At 40.8% G+C, this 19,392-nt stretch overlaps 1 protein-coding gene across 1 annotated transcript; it reads left to right on the top strand.

Moving 5' to 3' along the window:
• Nucleotides 1–10,000: 10,000 nt before the first annotated feature.
• LOC134401702 (myelin P2 protein-like) lies at nt 10,001–15,953 on the top strand. Its single transcript, XM_063130888.1, has 4 exons — nt 10,001–10,177; nt 12,345–12,517; nt 14,423–14,524; nt 15,714–15,953. The coding sequence occupies exons 1-4, from the start codon at nt 10,105–10,107 to the stop codon at nt 15,762–15,764; spliced, it is 399 nt and encodes a 132-aa protein (XP_062986958.1). The 5' UTR covers nt 10,001–10,104; the 3' UTR covers nt 15,765–15,953.
• The last annotated feature ends 3,439 nt before the right edge of the window (nt 15,954–19,392 follow it).

Raw genomic sequence — 19,392 nt, 5'->3', positions numbered from 1 at the left:
ATGCAAAAAGTATTTTGAAGAGCATATCACTAACAATTCAAACAAAGAATTCTTTGAATATATCAGAAGCAGGAAACCAGCTAGGGAAACAGTTGGACTGTTGGATGACAATGGGGTTAAGGAGGTACTAAAGGAGGGCAGGAAGATTGCTGAATGAAGCAGAATGAATTCCTTGCATCTGTGTTCACTGCAGAAGATATAGAACAGAAGCCTGTGCTGGAACTGATGTTTTCAGGAAGGGAGTCTGAAGAACTAAGGCAAATAGTGGTGACAAAAGATGAAATTCTCAACCTTATTGATAAATTGAAAGCAAATTACCAAGCCCAGATGGTATCCATCACAGAGTTCTCAACTCAAATATGAAACTGCTGATCTTCTAACCAAAATATGCAACATGTCCCTAAGATCTGCCACTGTATGACAGGACTGGCAGATGGCCAATGTAACACCAATTTTTAAAAAGGGATCCAGAAAATTACGGGTTGGTCAGCTTAATGTCTGGGTAAATTGGTTGAAAGCATTATTAAAGACAAAATTAGTAAGCATATGGAAGGACAAACCCTGCTGAAAAAGAATCAACATGGCTTTTGCGAAGGTAAGTCCTGCCTCATGAATCCTTTAGAGTTCTTTGAGAATGTCAATAGACAGGGGTGAGCCAGTGGACATTGCTTACTTGGATTTCCAAAAGGCATTTGACAAAGTTCCCCACCAAAGACTCCTGAGCAAACCTAGCAGTCATGGAATAAGAGGAGAGGCCCTCTTATGAATCAGTAAATGGTTAAACAACAGAAAGCAGAGAGTAGGAATAAATAGTAAGTTCTCCCAATTGAGGGTAGTAAATAGTGGGGTCCCACGGGAATCTGTATTAGGGCCAATGCTTTTAAACTTGTTCATAGATTATTTGGAATTAGTGAGCAGTGAAGTGGCCAAGTTTGTCAATGGCAGCAAGTTATTTAAGGTGGTTACAATAAAAATGGATTGTGAAGAGCTCATAAAGGATTTCTCCAAACTGGGAGAATGGGCATCCAAATGACAAATGCAGTTCATTGTCCGCAAGTGTAAAGTGATGCAGGTTGGGACAAAAAATCCCATCTTCAAGTATAACCTCATGGGATCTGAGCTAGCAGTGACTGACCAAGAAAGAGATCTTAGGGGTGTGGTGGACAGTTCGATGAAAATGTCAGCCCAGTGTGCAGCAGCTGTAAAGAAGGGAAACTCCATGTTAGGCATTATTAGAAAAGGAATTCAGAATAAAATTGTCAGTATCATACTGTCTTTATACAAATCTATGGTCCAGCCACACTTAGAATACTGTGTACAGTTCTGGTCACCACACCTAAAAAAGGATATTATAGAGCTGGAAAATGCAGAAAAGGGCAACTACTGTGATCAGGGAACTGGAGCATCTCCCCTATGAGGGAAGGTTACAACAGCTTGGGGAAAAGGAGAGCAAGGGGAAGCATGACAGAAGTGTACAAAATTATGCATGATGTATGCCGGCTTCTTGGAAGCTAACACATGGTCAGTGCAAATGGATTTTCAGAGCCCTTATGACAGCTAAAAGACTTATACTATCACATTGGAAGGATAAATCCTCACCTCCCATAATGCAATGGACTGAGGACAGTACTATATTTGGTCTGCTTTTCTTGAAATCTATGCATAACTCCCTTTTCTAAATTTTTATGAATGGTATATCTGATAGGAAAAAAGATGTTATTTCTATGTATGTAATCTTTATTTTTATTTTTATTTTCAAGATTTATTTTTTATTCTGTTTTGTTAAATTCACAATAAAAAATATAAAGAAAAAATGCATGCTGTGGAGAATGTGGATAGGGAGACATTTTTCTCCCTCTCTCATACTAGAACCCGGGGTCATCCCATGAAGCTAAATGGATGGGAGATTCAGGACAGACACAGCGCATAGTTAAACTATGGAATTCACTACCACAAGATGTAGTGATGGCCATGTGTTTGGATGGCTTTAAAAGGGGGTTGGATAAATTCCTAGAAAAGGCTATCCATGGCTATTTATTTTATTTAGTTAAAACATTTGTATCCGGCCCTATATCACTAGGATCTCAGGGTGGCATACAAATAAAAGCATACAATATAAAACAATAAATATACACAGCTAAAAACAAATTAAACCATTAATCAAGTTAAAACCAGTATATAATTTAAAAGCAGTAAAAACAATTAAAACAGTTAAAACAGGGCTTTCTCTGTTGTGGCACCCCGACTGTGGAATGCCCTTCCCTTGGAGGCCCGACTGGCACCAATGCTGATTTTATTCTGGCGCCAAGTGAAAACATGGCTTTTTAACAAAGCTTTTAATGGTTGAATTCACTAGGCACATTGTTTTAACTGTTTTAATAGTTTTACTGCTTTTAAATTATATATTGTTTTAACTTCGTTTAATTTGTTTTTAGCTGTGTATATTTACTGGTTTTATACTGTATGCTTTTATCTGTACGCTACCCTGAGATCTTATTGATATAGAGCGGGATATAAATGTTTTAAATAAATAAATAATAAATAAATAAAACATGCAAGCCAGGTGAATTTAACCATTAAAGGCTTTGTTAAAAAGTCATGTTTTTACTTGGCGCCAGAATAAAGTCAGTGTAGGCGCCAGTCAGGCCTCCAAGGTGAGGGCATTCCACATTCGAAGTGCCACAACAGAGAAAGCCCTCTCCCATGTCCCAGCATAGTGTATGTGTTGCGTTGGTGAGATGCGGAGGAGGGCTCCTCCAACAGATCTCAAGTCTTGGGCAGGGATATATAAGGAGAGGCACTCCCTCAAGTATCGAGGTCCCAAGCTATTTAGGGCTTTAAACATCATTACCAACACCTTGAATTCCAACTGGAAGCATATAGCCAGCCAGTGCAATTCCTTTAAGAACGGTGTTAAAACATTTGACGTGCCTGCCAGCAGTCTAGCTGCTGTATTTTGCACTAGCTGCAACTTCCGAGTCATCTTCAAGTGCAGCCCCACGTAGAGTACATTGCAGTAGTCTAATTGGGAAGTTACCAGTGCATGCACCACTGTGGCTAGGTTGTCTCTGCCAAGGAAAGGCCATAGCTGGTGGATCAGCCAAAGCTGACCCCAGGTACTCCATGCCACAGAGTCCACCTGGGTTTCCAGTGACAAGGATGGATCTAGGAGTACTCCCAAGCTATGCACCTGCTCCTTCAGAGGGAGGGCAACCCCATCCAGAACAGATCGCTTACCCAGTTCTAGGACTCGGGAACCACCAATCCACAGAGCTTCCATCTTATCAGGATTCAGCTTCAGTTTATTGGCCCTCATTCAGACCATTACAGCCCCCAGGCACTGGTCCAGCACCTTCACCACCCCAGCTGACTCCAATGACAAGAAGGAGTAGAGCTGAGTATCAACAGCATACTGATGACACCCAACCCCCAAACTCCTAATGACCCAGTGGCTTCATATTTGAACAGCATGGGGGATAGAATAGAGCCCTGTGGCACCCCACAGCTTAATAGCCATGGGGTAGAACAGGAATCCCCCAATACCACTCTCTGGAATCAGCCCTGCAAGTAGGAGCAATCCTATATCCACTTACCTGAGAGTAAGCCCTATTGAACTCAGTGGGTTTTACTTCTGATTATTTAATAAATGTATATACTGCTCCACTATCCAAAAAAATTAAGTAGTTTATGAAACCAAACATTACAATAGATTCAAAAGAATCATCAGTTAAAATGTTAATATGTTTGGAATCTAAAATGGGTGGAGGATCAGGCTGTACGTCTGCCTAGTTATCCTTGTTTAGTGCTATTACTCACAAAAGCAAAACAAAACAGATTAGAGATAGTACATCTCTACTATAGATGCAAATTAGCAACAGATGTTGCTGGCATTTTGCATACAGGTAGCAAAACCTTGTCTAATTGCCACTTTAAAACATCTGCCCTGCTGACTCTGTTAAAATTCATATGAGGTCAAAAGGCTTTGGGTTATCTTGACAGGTATATTGAACATAAGAACATCAGAAGAGCACTGCTGGATCAGACCAGGGGTCCATCTAGTCCAGCACTCAGTTCCCACAGGCCAAACAGGTGTCAACCAGAAACGTACAAGCAGGATACGGGTGCAACAGCACTCTTCCATCCATGATTCCATCCATGAACTGGTGTATATAGGCTTACTGCCTGTGGTACTGGAGTTTGCTTCCATAAACTCAGAAGTTTCTTTCATGGCTCCACTTTTGCCACTCTACAGAGAAAACCCAGTGGTTTCGCTTCTGTAGGGTGGGGGCGGGAAATCCCCATGGCAGAAGGGGGCACAGGCTGTTCAGTGGCCATTCGGTACGTCAGGCCCACCCCCTGCCCAGCCTCCTGCAACCTATCAGTGGTTGCCATCTGCCCGGGAACACCCCCAGCTTGATGCCAACACCAGGTCACATGGTGGAAGGACCATGGTGACCTCGCTTCAAGGGAAAAAGTTGGGGTAAGTCCCCAACTTTTTAAATGTGGAGCTTCAGGGAAAAGCCCCATGATGGCTGCAAGTTGACAGCCATATAGACGGCCCCACACAGTCAGGTAATGAGTTGTTTTCTCTGCATCGGTGATGCATGAACTTTTTGGCCCCAAGGACTAAACCTGGCATCTACTGAGGTGGCAGGTGCTGCAGGCGTGGGTGTATGTATTTGCACATTCACATACAACTCACACACCCAACTCTTGCCAAGGAGCATTTCAGAGGCCTTGCACCAGCTTTGATCAGATAAAACCAACACTCCTCCCAGAAAGATCAGTTCCCAAACCACCCTAGAATCCTGACTCATAGAATCATAGAATAGCAGAGTTGGAAGGGCCCTAAAAGGCCATCGAGTCCAACCCCCTGCTCAATGCAGGAATCCACCCTAAAGCATCCCTGACAGATGGTTGTCCAGCTGCCTCTTGAAGGCCTCTAGTGTGGGAGAGGCCACAACCTCCCTAGGTAACTGGTTCCATTGTCATTCTGCTCTAACAGTCAGGAAGTTTTTCCTGATGTCCAGCTGGAATCTGGCTTCCTTTAACTTGAGCCCGTTATTCTGTGTCCTGCCCTCTGGGATGATCGAGAAGAGATCCTGGCCCTCCTCTGTGTGACAACCTTTTAAGTATTTGAAGAGTGCTCTCATGTCTCCCCTCAATCTTCTCTTCTCCAGGCTAAACATGCCCAGTTCTTTCTGTCTCTCTTCATAGGGCTTTGTTTCCAGACCCCTGATCATCCTGGTTGCCCTCCTCTGAACACGCTCCAGCTTGTCTGCGTCCTTCTTGAATTGTGGAGCCCAGAACTGGACGCAATACCCTAGATGAGGCCTAACCAGGGCCGAATAGAGAGGAACCAGTACCTCACGTGATTTGGAAGCTATACTTCTATTAATGCACCCCAAAATAGCATTTGCCTTTCTTGCAGCCATATCATACTGTTGGCTCATATTCAGCTTGCAATCTACAACAATTCCAAGATCCTTCTCGTTTGGAGTATTGCTGAGCCAAGTATCCCCCATCTTGTAACTGTGCCTTTGGTTTCTATTTCCTAAATGTAGAACTTGGCATTTATCCCTATGAAATTTCATTCTGTTGTTTTCAGCCCAGCACTCCAGCCTATCAAGATCACTTTGAAGTTTGTTTCTGTCTTCCAGGGTATTAGCTATCTCACCCAATTTGGTGTCATCTGCAAATCTGATAAGCGTTCCCTGCACCTCCTCGTCCAAATCATTAATAAAAATGTTGAAGAGCACTGGGCCCAGGACTGAGCCCTGTGGCACCCCACTCGTTGCCTCTCCCCAGTTTGAGAAGGTTCCATTGATAAGTACTCTTTGAGTCCGATTCTGTAGCCAACTGTGAATCCACCTAATAGTTGTTCCATCTAGCCGACTTTTAGCTAGTTTGTTAATCAGAATGTCATGTGGTACTTTGTCAAAAGCTTTGCTGAAGTCAAGATATATGACATCCACAGCATTCCCACAGTCCACAAAGGAGGTTACCCGATCAAAAAATGAGATCAAATTAGTCTGACAGGATTTGTTCCTGACAAATCCATGTTGGCTTCTAGAAATCACTGCATTGATTTCAAGTTGTTTACAGATTGACTTCTTTATAATCTGCTCCAGAATTTTCCCAGGGATGGATGTCAGACTGACTGGTCTGTAGTTCCCAGGTTCCTCCTTTTTGCCCTTTTTGAAGATAGGGACAACGTTAGCCCTCTTCCAGTCGTCCAGCACCTCACCCGTCTTCCATGATTTTGCAAAGATAATAGACAAAAGTTCTGAGAGTTCTTCCACTAGCTCCTTCATTACTGTAGGATGCAGTTCATTGGGCCCTTGAGATCTGAACTCAATCAAGGAAATTAGGTGTTCTTTGACCATTTATTTATCAATCTCAAACTGCAATCCTGCCCCCTCAACTTCTGCTTCACTTTTTCCAGAGGGTCATAGACCCGCTTTTGGGAGAAGACTGAGGCAAAGTAGGAATTGAGCACTTCAGCCTTTTCTTTGTCATCTGTTAACAATTTGCCATCCTCATTCAGCAGTTGAACCACCATTTCTTTCCTCTGTCTTTTACTACTCACATATCTGAAGAAAACCTTTTTATTGCTTTTAGCATCCCTCGCTAATCTCAGCTCATTCACAGCTTTAGCCTTCCTGACGCCATTTCGGCACTTCTGCGCCACCTGTCTGTACTCTTCTTTTGTAGCCTGGCCTTCCTTCCACTTCCTATATGTATCCTTTTTTGTTTTTAGGTCATCTCTAAGCTTCTTGTGGAGCCACATTGGTTTCCTCTGTTGTCTTCTATCTTCTCTCCTTGTTGGAATTGTTTGTAACTGTGCCTTTAAAATTTCCATTTTTAAAATACTCCCACCCATCCTGCACTCCTTTTCTCATTAGGCTCACTTGCCACGGGGCCTTACTTATCATAGTTCTGAGTTTATTAAAATCAGCTTTCCTAAAATCCAGAGTACATGTATGGCCATACTCAACTTTTGTCTCCTTCATAATCAAGAATTCAAGTATGACGTGGTCACTTTCCCCCAGAGTTCCCGTAACTGCCACTTTATCCACTAAGTCATCCCTATTGGTCAATAGCCCTTCTCTCTCCCCTTGTCCACTTGTTTGCTGAAAGATCCTGATCTTTTCCAGACAAAAAAAGAAAGGAAGAAAGGAAAAGATGCTCTAGAAACAGGCTTTCTGGAAGCAGGCAGGAGCTTTCAATCATTACTTCCCAGGATGCTTTGGGGATGCTCCTTCCATCTTGCTGAAAAAAGGCTTAGTTTTCTCTTTGACTCCTCTCTCTCCTTTGCCCCTTATCCAGTCCATGTCTCCCTACAACATTATGGAAATAAGCCCTTTCTCTATGAGCTTTTCTACACAAAGAAGTGTACCACTATGTTTACTTTTGGTTTCATCACAAAACTGAGTTCAGAGCTATATCTGCTACATTGCCTCTAGGTGGTGCTATACTATAGTGTCCTCTCATTCTTTGTAAAACAACATGTACAAGTAGTAATACCATCCTGAGCAAAAGTTTTCTACTATGTGGACGGATTTCATATTCATTACTTTAGAGCTTCTCTCCTACTATTGCTGTGCATTTGTGAAATACAGAATTTTAGTGCTTATATCAGGTTTTTAAAGTGATGGATGGCTATGAAAGAAGTTAGATTTATTATCCTACTTTAGCCTTCCTCAGGTTTTTTTGTCATTTTTGAACAGATGTACTATAACTGAAGAGCATTTTTAAGTATTTTATTGTTCTAAGCTGCCTTGCGAGAGCTTTGGCTCTGAAAGGTGGCCAAAAATGTTTAAATAAATAAATATTTTTTGAGTCTTCCACCATCATTTTTCTATACAGTCATACCGATTTTGAATTCTCCCTCTCTCCTCCCACATTTTCACTTCTCCTTTCACAATAGAAGAGTGGAGGGGAAACTTTGTCAGTTTCACCAATATGGAGAGCTCCATCACACCAGTGCTTTAACGACATGCCTGGTGTCCACTTTTGCCACACAGCACTCACATGACGTTGTACCCATCCTGCTGTGATCACACCATTTCCCTCTTCTCTTCCATTTTATTTTTGTGTGGGGAAAGTCTAGGGTTTTTTTTACATGCGTGATAACATCATTATTCCATTCCCATGTAATTTCCTTTTTGATGCTATTTTGGATCATCCCGATTTTCTGTTGGGGGTGTGTCTGTGGAAGAGCATGAGTGTAGGGTGGTGTTGCTGATGAAAGTGGAGGGCAGTGTGGTTCTCCAGTGTGCCATTTTAATTTCCTTTCCTCATCATTCTCCTTGGGAACACCTGCTGGATCATTGGTACGGAGCTCGCTGAGTCGGTCCATCGTACTTTCGGTCCTCCAACTCTGTGTATAAGGATCCTAGGGAAAGCATTGTGTGTTCTTTTTCTCTCCCCCGCCCACTTTCTCCTAAGTTTTATAGTGCAACACTATTTCATTGAAACGAGGATAGGTAGACCAGTCTGTGGACATGCAAGAGGTCAACTTTCCCTAATCCCTTAATCTCTTAAATACACCATTGCATCATTACACCATTCCAGCCTACCAGAATTGCATTCAATTGCATTTGCACAGAAATAAAAAAATAAAACATGGGAAAATAAGAATTAGGGTGGGGGAAGGAACCTACATCCACATCCATCTCAAAGTCCCTCCCAGCCACAACAACCAATGAACTGCAAGGGGATGGAGAAGGGAGGAGACAGGGTGATATGTTAGTGATGCGAGCCCACACAGGTGAAAGGATGCACTGAAATTGCGCAACAATACACACACATGAAAGTTATGAGCGCTTGACACACTGTTGAAATGGAGGCGGATAGTGCGGGGACAACCCAGGGGGGAAATGTGGTGTGATGGAGCTCAGAGTCTTCCTTTCCTGCTCTCTAGTGAAACTGACAGGGCCAGACGAAAGTCCATTTCACTAATGCTGGAAATGTTCCACCCAACCATCTCTTTTTGCTTCTGCTATTGCTGCTACTGTGCCAGGAGTGATGAAGTGGAGGAGTTTTGTTTTAGTTGTTTGTTTCATTCGAAAGGGTATGTATGGGCACCAAGCCCTGGTGTATAGAGTGACACTTCAATTAAAAATATCAGTAAACCCACAATCAGTGAAACTGGCAAGGCTTTGTCCCAACCTTGTCAGTTTCACTGGAGACCAGGGAGAGTATGATGAAGGAAATGGCACTAGAGCTGGCCCGAAAGATAGCTGTGGGTTTGCATCTGTCTGGTCACAGGGCCACATGGATGAGTGTACACAGTAGACAAATGGGAGAAGATGTTCTCATGGATTAACAGATACAGTGACATTTAAAGTGGGCAAAGCATAACTGGTGGACAGTGATAATGCAGCTGAATGGCACCAGGTGAAGATTCCTCAGTTATATGTATTACATTTATATACTGTCCAATAGCCAAAATTAATAATTCTTTATGCTGCAGGCTCAAATTGTAGTGGGAATGCATCTTCAATAAGAGAACAACACAATACAATTCAGGCTGTAGCACTATAAATTCAAATCTTAGCCTTGACTTCAACTAGAGATCCCAACATATTTGTTATCTGTTTTTAAAAAACATATATTTCATTCTCCAAATTATCTCTGTGGACAACACACGTCTCTCTCCATTCTGAACACAAGGCCTTTTACTTTTCTCTCAAAAACATCCAATCCACTCATCCTCATAAGATGCTTCTGAAAACCAAATATTGTTCTCCACAGTGGCATTGTGCCGGATTTTTCTTCCGGCATAATAGCAGCCTGCTCATGTTCTAGTCCCATCACCCTCCTCACTGCTTTGCTTTATGTCATAATGGAGGAGTTCGTGGCAGGCAAATGCTGCAAGTCTTCTTGGTACAAACACGAATGGCTTGGGACAAGGTGCCCATTGTTTGGCCTCTGACGTTGCCTCTGTGCATTGGGTAGCTGTGAGCGTGACATGTTGTAGCTCTCTTTTAAAAAGACGCTAACTGGTCCTGGGGCTCACACAATCCTTCACCTCCTCCTAAGAGCTGTTCCTGTCCCTGCCGATCTCCCAAGGAGACACTGCTTTGCAAAACCTACACAATGTGCAACAAATTTGTGGGAAGCTGGAAACTCATCTCTAGCGAAAACTTTAATGATTACATGAAAGAACTGGGTGAGATTTAACTTGATTTGGTTGGGAAATTGCTGTTGCTCCCATGCACTTTTTTTAGTTGTGTCTTCTTTTGAGAGATTTTTCACTCAGATCATTAAATTTATATGTAAGCATCTTGAAAGAAAGGATCAAAACAATCAATTCTTCATTTCTTCTGTCTTACTAACCATGCTCAGACTCTTTCCTTCCCTTTCACAGCAGATGAGAAATGAATATTTGCTTTGTTCAGTGTCTTGTATAAGGTGAATTTTCAGCTGCTAGTGATGGGCCTATGTTTCTGGTACAGAGGTGTTTTTTTTTACTGTGAATGAATGTAGTGCTTCTACAGAAATATTGGCTATAACACAGTGTTACATATTCCCTTGTTATTTTGTTACAAATTGCTAGCTTACAAATTGCATAATTTTAGACTATAAGTTCTGTGTTGCAACAACCTGTCCTGTTGTAAAGTGCCATGCATACTGATGGTGTAGTAGTAAAAAGCTAAATAGAAGGAGGCAGTGGTTGGAAATACCACAACCAAAGTTGGGGTAAACACCCTCCAACCACAAGCAAGAAAAACAAATAGTCACAAAAACTGTTTAAATAAATGTATATATCTTGTTCTCATTGGCAAGTTACGTTACACTGCCCCAATTCTATTTCACAAATCTGTAAGTACATATATATGCATATAAGTGGCGTGTAGCATGTGCGTAAATAATGCTAACAATAAAGTACATTGAAACCAATTATTTACGCACATGCTACACGCCACTTATATGCATATATATGTACTTACAGATTTGTGAAATAAAATTGGGGCAGTGTAACGTAACTTGCCAATGAGAACAAGATATATACATTTATTTAAACAGTTTTTGTGACTTTTTGTTTTTCTTGCTTGTGGTTGGAGGGTGTTTACCCCAACTTTGGTTGTGGTAGTAAGAACAACAGCAACACATATGACAATAGCATAAATTGCCAACATTGCTACCACTTTATAAATCAATGCAATTAATTCAGTTAGCTTTAAGATTGAGATATAATATGTTTAACTTCAATTCTCTTAGCTCCAAGATATGATACAATAGATCCAGATGTTTGGAATATAAATTTGGTTAGGTATTTTGTCAAAAGAAATATGATTTAGGTAAAATTATGGAACAGAAATGGAGAGATTAGCTTTTACTATCATTTACATGTTATACACAGGTTTCCTGTACATCACGTTTTACAAAAGATTTTTAAAACTGACTTTTTTAAACAGTGGTTTAAAATTGTTATAGCTATTTGAACATTATATAAAACCTGAAATACAACACTATTTCAGATTATACATCTGAAATGGTGTTGCATGGTGTATTGATATACTCTAAAATGTGAGCAGAAAATAATTCCTGTATCTTATTGGCCATGATGTTACATAGATTTTCATGTTATATTTTCAATAAACAGCTTTGCATTCACAGTTCACACCTATGTGTGAAGAATCATGGACCATCATGTACTGAAAAACTTCTGTGTATGGGGAGAGTCTGTACATCATTGCATGATGCAAGACTTTCTTTTCTTCAAAACAAATCTGGCTGGATTTTTTGTAGGATCAGTGTATTCATGTGAGAGTGCTCCTGCTTTTTCTTAAATTGAGATGTTGAGAGGGAGATTGAGTTCATCAAGTAATGACTATAACATTAAGTGACAGTTAATATCTGTGATTCAGCTATCACATATCAAAACAACAGAGAGAATTTACAGATCTCTTGCTATCATCCTAAATGAAATGCCTTTCAACTGAGTTAATCTGCACATGCTAGTGAAAACGCTGATTATTACATGAAAGAACTGGCAGTTTTGTCTGCAATAGTCTTCTCTTTAAATCACTCTTGTATACAGTCATTCTGACTGTTATTTTTAAACCCACAATAATTTGATTCAAAGAAATTCACCTTTGTCTTCACGATAAATTGGGAAGCCCTGATAATCTGCCTATTGCAATATAACTTTGTGAGGGATATTGGTGTTGAATAGTTGTCTTGTCCCTTCTATTTACTGTATGTACCTGGTTCTTTTCTTTTATAGTTTTCAGAGAGATATTTTTAGCACTATTGATTTTGTAGTATGTGTAAAACAATAGACAGTTTCTTGCCAAATGGAATAAAATGATTTTTCCGTACCTAACTTATAGGGGTGGGTTTGGCCACCCGGAAACTTGGCAGCTTGGCCAAACCCAAAGTCATCATCAGCATGAAAGGCGATGAGGTCACAATCAGAACGGAAAGCACTTTCAAAAAAACACAGATCACTTTTAAGTTGGGCCAGGAATTTCAAGAAACCACAGCAGATGACAGGAAAACCAAGGTGAGGAATAGCATTTTTCAATATACTATTATTATTATTATTATTATTATTATTATTATTATTATTATTATTATTATTTCTTACCTGCCTCTTCCTCTGGATCGAGGCGAGGAACAACATTAAATACAATATAATACATAAATACAGCATTTACACATTGCAGAGGCGAATAACACTTTGTTCTCCTTCATAGCACTGTAAGGTACAGCAGAGTAAAAGGTAGATCTGGACCTAGCAGTAGATCACTGCATTAGACTGGCAAGGATTTTTAACTCAGTGAGTTGCATTAGATTGGCAAAGATTTAACAACAACAGCAACAAAATTACTACCCCACTATCACCACCACAAAATTATAATACCAAAATGAAGAAAACTTGTGGTAAACAGGAGAGTGGGCTTATGTGGAAGGACTATGAACTTTGCACAGCTCTGCTTAGTAATGCTGGAGAAATCCACAACGGAATCAAGTGAGTATGGACTTCTATGAATACAATCCGCAGATTCCACAACAGAATGGCTTTCCCCTAGGTGCACGGATTTCTCACACTTGTGGACCTTTTTTTAACTTTCCGGAATTTTATGCAAATTTAGTCATATAAAAATACGTTAAAATTTTTTTAAAAAATCACTGTCCGAAAATGCGCATTTCCCTCATAGGCTAAAGCATGAAAATGTGCATTTGGGGGATGGATTTGAGCATTTCTGCAAGTGCAAATTTGTGTAAATGTGGGGGGAAATCCAAAAGACAAATTACATCTCACTACAATGCTTCCATTCTAAACATACTGGGTTGGATCCAGGATTTACCTTCCATGAAAAGAAGGGCTCAGCTCCTGGAAGGTCCCTCCACATGATTTTTGAGGATCCTCCCTGCCCCACACACAGCTCACCCCATTCAGACTGCTATGGAGAGGAGGCGGTGGGGCAGTTCCCTTCTGTCAGCACAGCTGATTCAGCATAAATCTGCATCCAATCCAGAGCTTTTCTGCATGCGGCATTTTTTGTGTGCTTGTCATTCTGTACTGATGGTTGTTTATGGATTCTTGACTCTCCAGTTTCACTTCTGTGTGTAAAGACTACTTTCAGCAAAAAGAAAAATTTAAAGCAGTGGAAATGTGGCATTTAATTGCAAAAATGAAAAAGATGCTTTTTTCTTGTGTATTTGTGCTATTCACCACAGTGCCACCTAGAGGTTATGTAATAGAAAAGCAGAAAAGGAAATGCTCTTCATATGGTGCTCAGCTCAAAAGTAGATACAGTGGATTAACAGCTGATTAACAGCCTCTTGCAGAAACCCAGTTTCTCTGAAGTTAGTCTTACTCATTTTCAAATAAGCATATTTGGGATTGCAACCCTGTTTTAATATCCAAATTCAGGTATAATCTGTAAGTGAAAAGTATTTTTCCATGCATAGGAGTCCAGCAATGCAGTGGGGAGGTTCACAGCTTGAGCTACTTATTTGGGTAGGCACATGCTCCTCTTGTTCCACTTATGCTCTTGATGCTGCAACTTTGTTAAACCTAAGCAGATGTCAACCAGATCATTTCCTTGGGTGGAGATCACCAAGTGTTCTAGATATACAAATGCTCCTGAGAAATAATCAAATGCTCCTAAGAAATAATCACATGTGGTTTGAAACACAGGGGTGTAGGTGGCTGCCCCACATCTCCTGCTACCCCTAGGAGCACCCCCGTTAGCATCTTTACTCTGCTAAGATCTAATCAGGGTGGGAAACTGGTGGAGCTCTAGATGTTTTGGCCTACAACTCCCATCAGCCCCAGCCAGCATAGCCAGAGTTGAGAGATCATGGGAGTTGTAAACCAACATTTCTGGAGGGCCCTAAGTTGCCCAGCCCTGGTCTAAGTCAAAATACTCACACATTGATTTATTCTTTGGGCCTGCAGACTGTTGTAACCTTAGAAAAAGGTGCTCTGGTTCAAGTGCAGAAGTGGAATGGCAAGGAATCGACAATAAGGAGGAAACTAGTTGATGGGAAAATGGTGGTGGTAAGTTACTGATTTTAATCACATTGGACATAACCCTTTCTAAGTTACAGCACTTTTACATCCCGTTAATGTCATTGAGAAAATGATAACCACGTGCTTAATTCTTCCATTGTAATCGGTGGGACTTAAAAGAGTGTAGCCAACCTTTTTTGACTGGCAATATGCACACCAATCAGTTACAAATTTCAGAGAGAGGAAGCATCCTTCCTGTCTTCTTAGTTTTAAAGACATTTATAGTGGGATGTGACTGGGCAGGTATGCACATGGATACAGGTGCTTGCTTTATTATCTTTACTTTCAAAATCTTTTTTTTCCCCTTTTCAACAATAAAAGGATCACTTGCTTATTCCCAAGTGAATCAAAGTGGCAGAAGCAAACTCTATTTTATCCCACAGCTGTGATGGTGCTATGATTTAATTGAGTTTAAAATATGAAGCTACATATGATCAGGTTATTATTATTATTATTATTAATAATAATAATAATAATAATAATAATCAGGGTAGCAAATGGATTTGGGAGGGGTTTGCCATAATATATTCAGAATGGAGAAGCATTGTAAATCATGGAATAGCCTTTGGGGTGAGGGAGAGAAGATAAATGTGCTTCAAATGTTAGCTGTGTGCTTAGGGATTTCCAAGCTGCACTCTTATTTAAGCAAAGAATCCCAGCTGAGCTGAGTATTATGTTTCTGGAAGTGCAAAGATATTTTAGGTTGGCTCTGTACTAGCTTACATACCATGCTGAGGTAAATATTTGTGCACCTCAGAACTGAACAATATGATTCTGGATTTAGACCTATTTGGCTCACCTGGAGGGAGCATGAGCAACGCAGCTGAGCACGGATTTCTGAAAGGCTGGAGTACCATCATTTGAGATGTATCCAAACGCTACCGCTGAATACCAGCTTTGAGAGCTTTGTAAAAAGGCGCTGGTGGGATGGAAAAGTGCACAAATGCAAAAGCTAGAACCCTAAGCAAAATCACTAGCCACAGCACAAATTATTACTCATGATGTTGTCATAGTATTAAAATAAAACAAAGACCTGTTTCTCATTTACAGTTGGACTATAATATTCCTGCATATGTGAATATTCTCAGATATTTGTGTTGATGGCTCAGTTTGCTTTGGTAGGCTTCCGATGAGCCTCCCAAATTATGTCCCAAATTATTTTTATTTTATTTCTTAGGAATGCATCATGAAAGGCATCACCTGCACAAGAGTTTATGAGAAGATGTGAGGAATTTCCATGTTCTTCAGATCCACATTATTTTTACAGAGGAGGGTGGGGAGCAAATCCATCACACTCTTTTTCCTTCTTTCCTTTTACTGGGGAGCACCTAAGCTATAAACATAGATTTTAAAAACCATTGTGTAAGTAAGTGATGTGAAAGTATTTCTGACTCAATAAATACTCGCTACTGCATGAGACATGAGTGTGGTATTTTACAATGGTTAAGCTGTTCCTCCTCCGGACATTCACAATGTCTCCTCTCCCCCTCAATAGTGATGTGCTGTCTTAATTTACTATGGCCTAATCTACACCAAGCAGGATATTGCACTATGAAAGTGGTATGAAAGCGGTATGTAAAAGGCAGGAGCCACACTACTGCTTTATAGCAGTATTAAAGTGCACTGACAACTGTTGGGGCCCATTGACACTGCTTTCATAGTGCTATATCCTGCTTGGTGTGGGACCTGCATTTTATATACCGCTTTCATACCACTTTCTTAGTGCAATATCCCACTTGGTGTAGATTAGGTCATAGGCTGCATTCAGTTACGAAGAAGCAGGGCAAACCAGGTTTCCATTACATGGTGCATTATGTGGTTCAGGTAGGGTGACCATATGAAAAGGAGGACAGGGCTCCTGTATCTTTAACAGTTGCATAAAAAAGGGAATTTCAGCAGGTGTCATTTGTATGCATGGAGCACCTGGTGAAATTTCCTCTTCAGCACAACAGTTAAAGCTGCAGGAGCTATACTAGAGTGACCAGATACAAAGGGACAGGACTCCTGCAGCTTTAACTGTTGTGATAAAGAGGAAATTTCACCAGGTTCTCCATATATACAAATAATACCTGCTGAAATTCCCTTTTCAATACAACTGTTAAAGATACAGGAGTCCTGTCCTCCTTTTCATATGGTCACCCTAGTTCAGGTGTGCTAAATGGCTTCACTTGGCATTTAAAATAAAGGACTTGGTATAACTGAATGAGGGGCAAGGGAGGAGTAGGGTGACCCTATGGAAAGGAGGACAGGGCTCCTGTATCTATAACAGTTGTATAGAAAAGGGCATTTCAGCTGGTGTCATTTGTATGCATCACAACAGTTAAAGCTGCAGGAGCCCTGCCCTCTTTTGTACCTGGTGAAGAGGGCAGGGCTCCTGCAGCTTTAATTATTGTGAAGAGAGAATATCACCAGGTGCTGCATGCATACAAATGACACCTGCTGAAATTCTCTTTTCAGTACAACTTTTAAAGATACAGGAGCCCTGTCCTCCTTTCCATTGGGTCAACCTAGGAATGAGTTCTAAATGAATTCCTATTCTGCAATTTATATTCTAGCACCAGCTGCACCATGAGTGCCTAACAATACAAAACTATACATGTCTACTCAGAAGTAAGCTGAATTGGGTTCAATGGAACTTACCCCCTGGAAAGCAGGTATAGGTTTGCAGCATAAGAAGCTATGGGGAATCTTTTCATTTATTGGTCACCCTTTCCCCCTGGAACTCATCCTATATTTGAAGTTCATCTGCCTTATGGCTTGAAAATAATTCATTAGCTTTCATTTGTTAATTTCTGAAAAACTGGCCTAGGGTGTTCTTTAAAGTTCCTAGAAGGGGGGAAATGCTTCTCTGTGACTGATCCGTCTAGCATAGTCTCTATAGAAAAACAGTCAATAGAAAAGGTGTCAGGGGAGCCGAGAGCTTTTCCAGAACAGGAAAAGTGCAACAGAACTGATAGCACTGAAGAGAAAAACAGATGAGGTAGGTGGTACATCGTATCAATGGATAAGCAACATACAATCAAACTCTAAGCCTATTGTCTTATCACAAAACAAAGGCAAGCATATTAGCCAGAAGGAAAAAAAATCCATATAGTATAATACCTTCATTAGGCCAACTCAAAGATCACAAAAGACATGCACTCTTTTGAGATCACCAGATTTCTTCATCAGGCAACATGTTACAAAAAGCAGGGCAGGGTGGAAGGAGAGAAAGGCTGATTTGGGGCTAGACTAAAGTCTTTGTAGGACCTAGGCACTACCATAATCGTAAACATAGATCTATAGATAAATATTTACATTGTATAGGTCCTATAATCATAGATCTATACACGGGTGGAAAGTGGCTGGGTGCATGGGTGAGGCCCAGGACTACTGGATTTAGCCCCTAGACCTGAGATTTCCCACTCCTGGCTTACAAGGTAAGAACCAGATCCATTGCACATTGGGTGGATGATCTATGCAAGGTCTGGCAACTAATAAAACAGCACTTGGCTAGCTAAAAGCCCAATCCATGACACATCCAAAAGTGGATTGAATGCTGGTGTGGTAAAAGTTTATTTAACTGTAGGATGCATGATGAAACAAACACACTACAGCTCTAACATTGCTTGAATTCTGCATGGATCCACAGAACATTGTCCTATTCAGGTGCTTTGTACCTGAATAGGGCAAACACACAATGACTACTCCCACCCCTCCCCTCTCTTTCATCTTAGGCCATAGCTAGACCTAAGGTTTTATCCCTGGATCATCCAAGGGTCAAACCTGTTCATCTAGGTGACACACAGGGGATCCAGTGCTCAGGCAGGGGTGAACCCTGGATGATCCCAGGATAAACCTTAGGTCTAGCTGTGGCCTTATTCATCACCCTCAATTCATGGAGAATGACAATCTGAAGAGGAGAGCTTCCTATACCCATGGAGGCTTTCCCCATGAACCAGAACACAGATTTTCCAGCATTCTGGCTTGCGTGGAGAGCCTCCATAGAGAACGCCCAAATAGGGCTATATTCTTGACATGCGATGGGCAGTAAATCCCATAGGACACCGCGAAATGAATGAGAAAACCTGCAATTAGTCACTTTCAGTACCCTTTATACATTATGGCTCCCTTCCAGAGATAGTTATGTGGCACAAAGAGCTGCCATCCACTTAGCTCCTTAAATGAAATCCCCTAAGTTAGCTGAGCATTTCAAAGCGTGGATAAGAATACAGCACTTAGAATGTCTTCAAATCTCATGGAAATAATCTGCTTGTTTATCAAAAAGGAAATCCCTGCATATCTTGCTATTTCAGTACGAAGCATGGCATTGAGCATGAGACCATTGTGCTTTAGATGGGGAAACAGTTGCCTGAAACTAACAACAACACAATTTGGACTAAAGCACAAAACATCATTAGAAAGTAATATTGTCCTGAAGGCAAGTACAGGTGTGGCTTTACACAAAGATGTTTGTACCACTGAATGGCATTAGACTGATGAAGCGAGTATCAACCTCTTGACACACTTTCCCATATTTATTTATTTTCTGTTCTTTTAGCGATCCAAAATGTTTTATTTAAGGAAATGAAAGGCTCAAGGGACTTGGAATAGAATGGCCGGTTAGGTCAACAATTGGTTTAGGGCCAAGCAATTTGACGTTAAATGTTGTTACCATATCTGGACAAATGTCATCTAAGCAACCTTGGGTTTTGTTTTTACTTGGTTTTGTTTTTTAAAAGAGGTCCCAGTCCTCTTTTGTGTGGGGTATTCGGCATACATTTGTTCAGAGGCTGAAAATATGTGAACGCTGCTGCCCTTTAGTTTTCTATAAGAAAATTTATCTCAAGAACAATACCCGATAGGACTAAAAGTTT

The sequence above is a fragment of the Elgaria multicarinata genome, chromosome 7 (genome assembly GCF_023053635.1).
Source record: "Elgaria multicarinata webbii isolate HBS135686 ecotype San Diego chromosome 7, rElgMul1.1.pri, whole genome shotgun sequence".
NCBI lineage: Eukaryota > Metazoa > Chordata > Lepidosauria > Squamata > Anguidae > Elgaria > Elgaria multicarinata.
Note: the sequence above shows the minus strand (reverse complement) of the source record. Positions and strands in the feature narration are given on the sequence as shown.

What these genes read in the sequence shown, in the direction of transcription:
- LOC134401702 (XM_063130888.1), top strand. Translation starts at nt 10,105, where the DNA reads ATGTGCAACAAATTTGTGGGAAGCTGGAAACTCATCTCTAGCGAAAAC. An exon ending in CAGATGACAGGAAAACCAAG is followed by an intron (nt 12,518 to 14,422) that starts GTGAGGAATAGC and finishes TTGGGCCTGCAG; the next exon opens with ACTGTTGTAACCTTAGAAAA. An exon ending in TTGATGGGAAAATGGTGGTG is followed by an intron (nt 14,525 to 15,713) that starts GTAAGTTACTGA and finishes TTTATTTCTTAG; the next exon opens with GAATGCATCATGAAAGGCAT.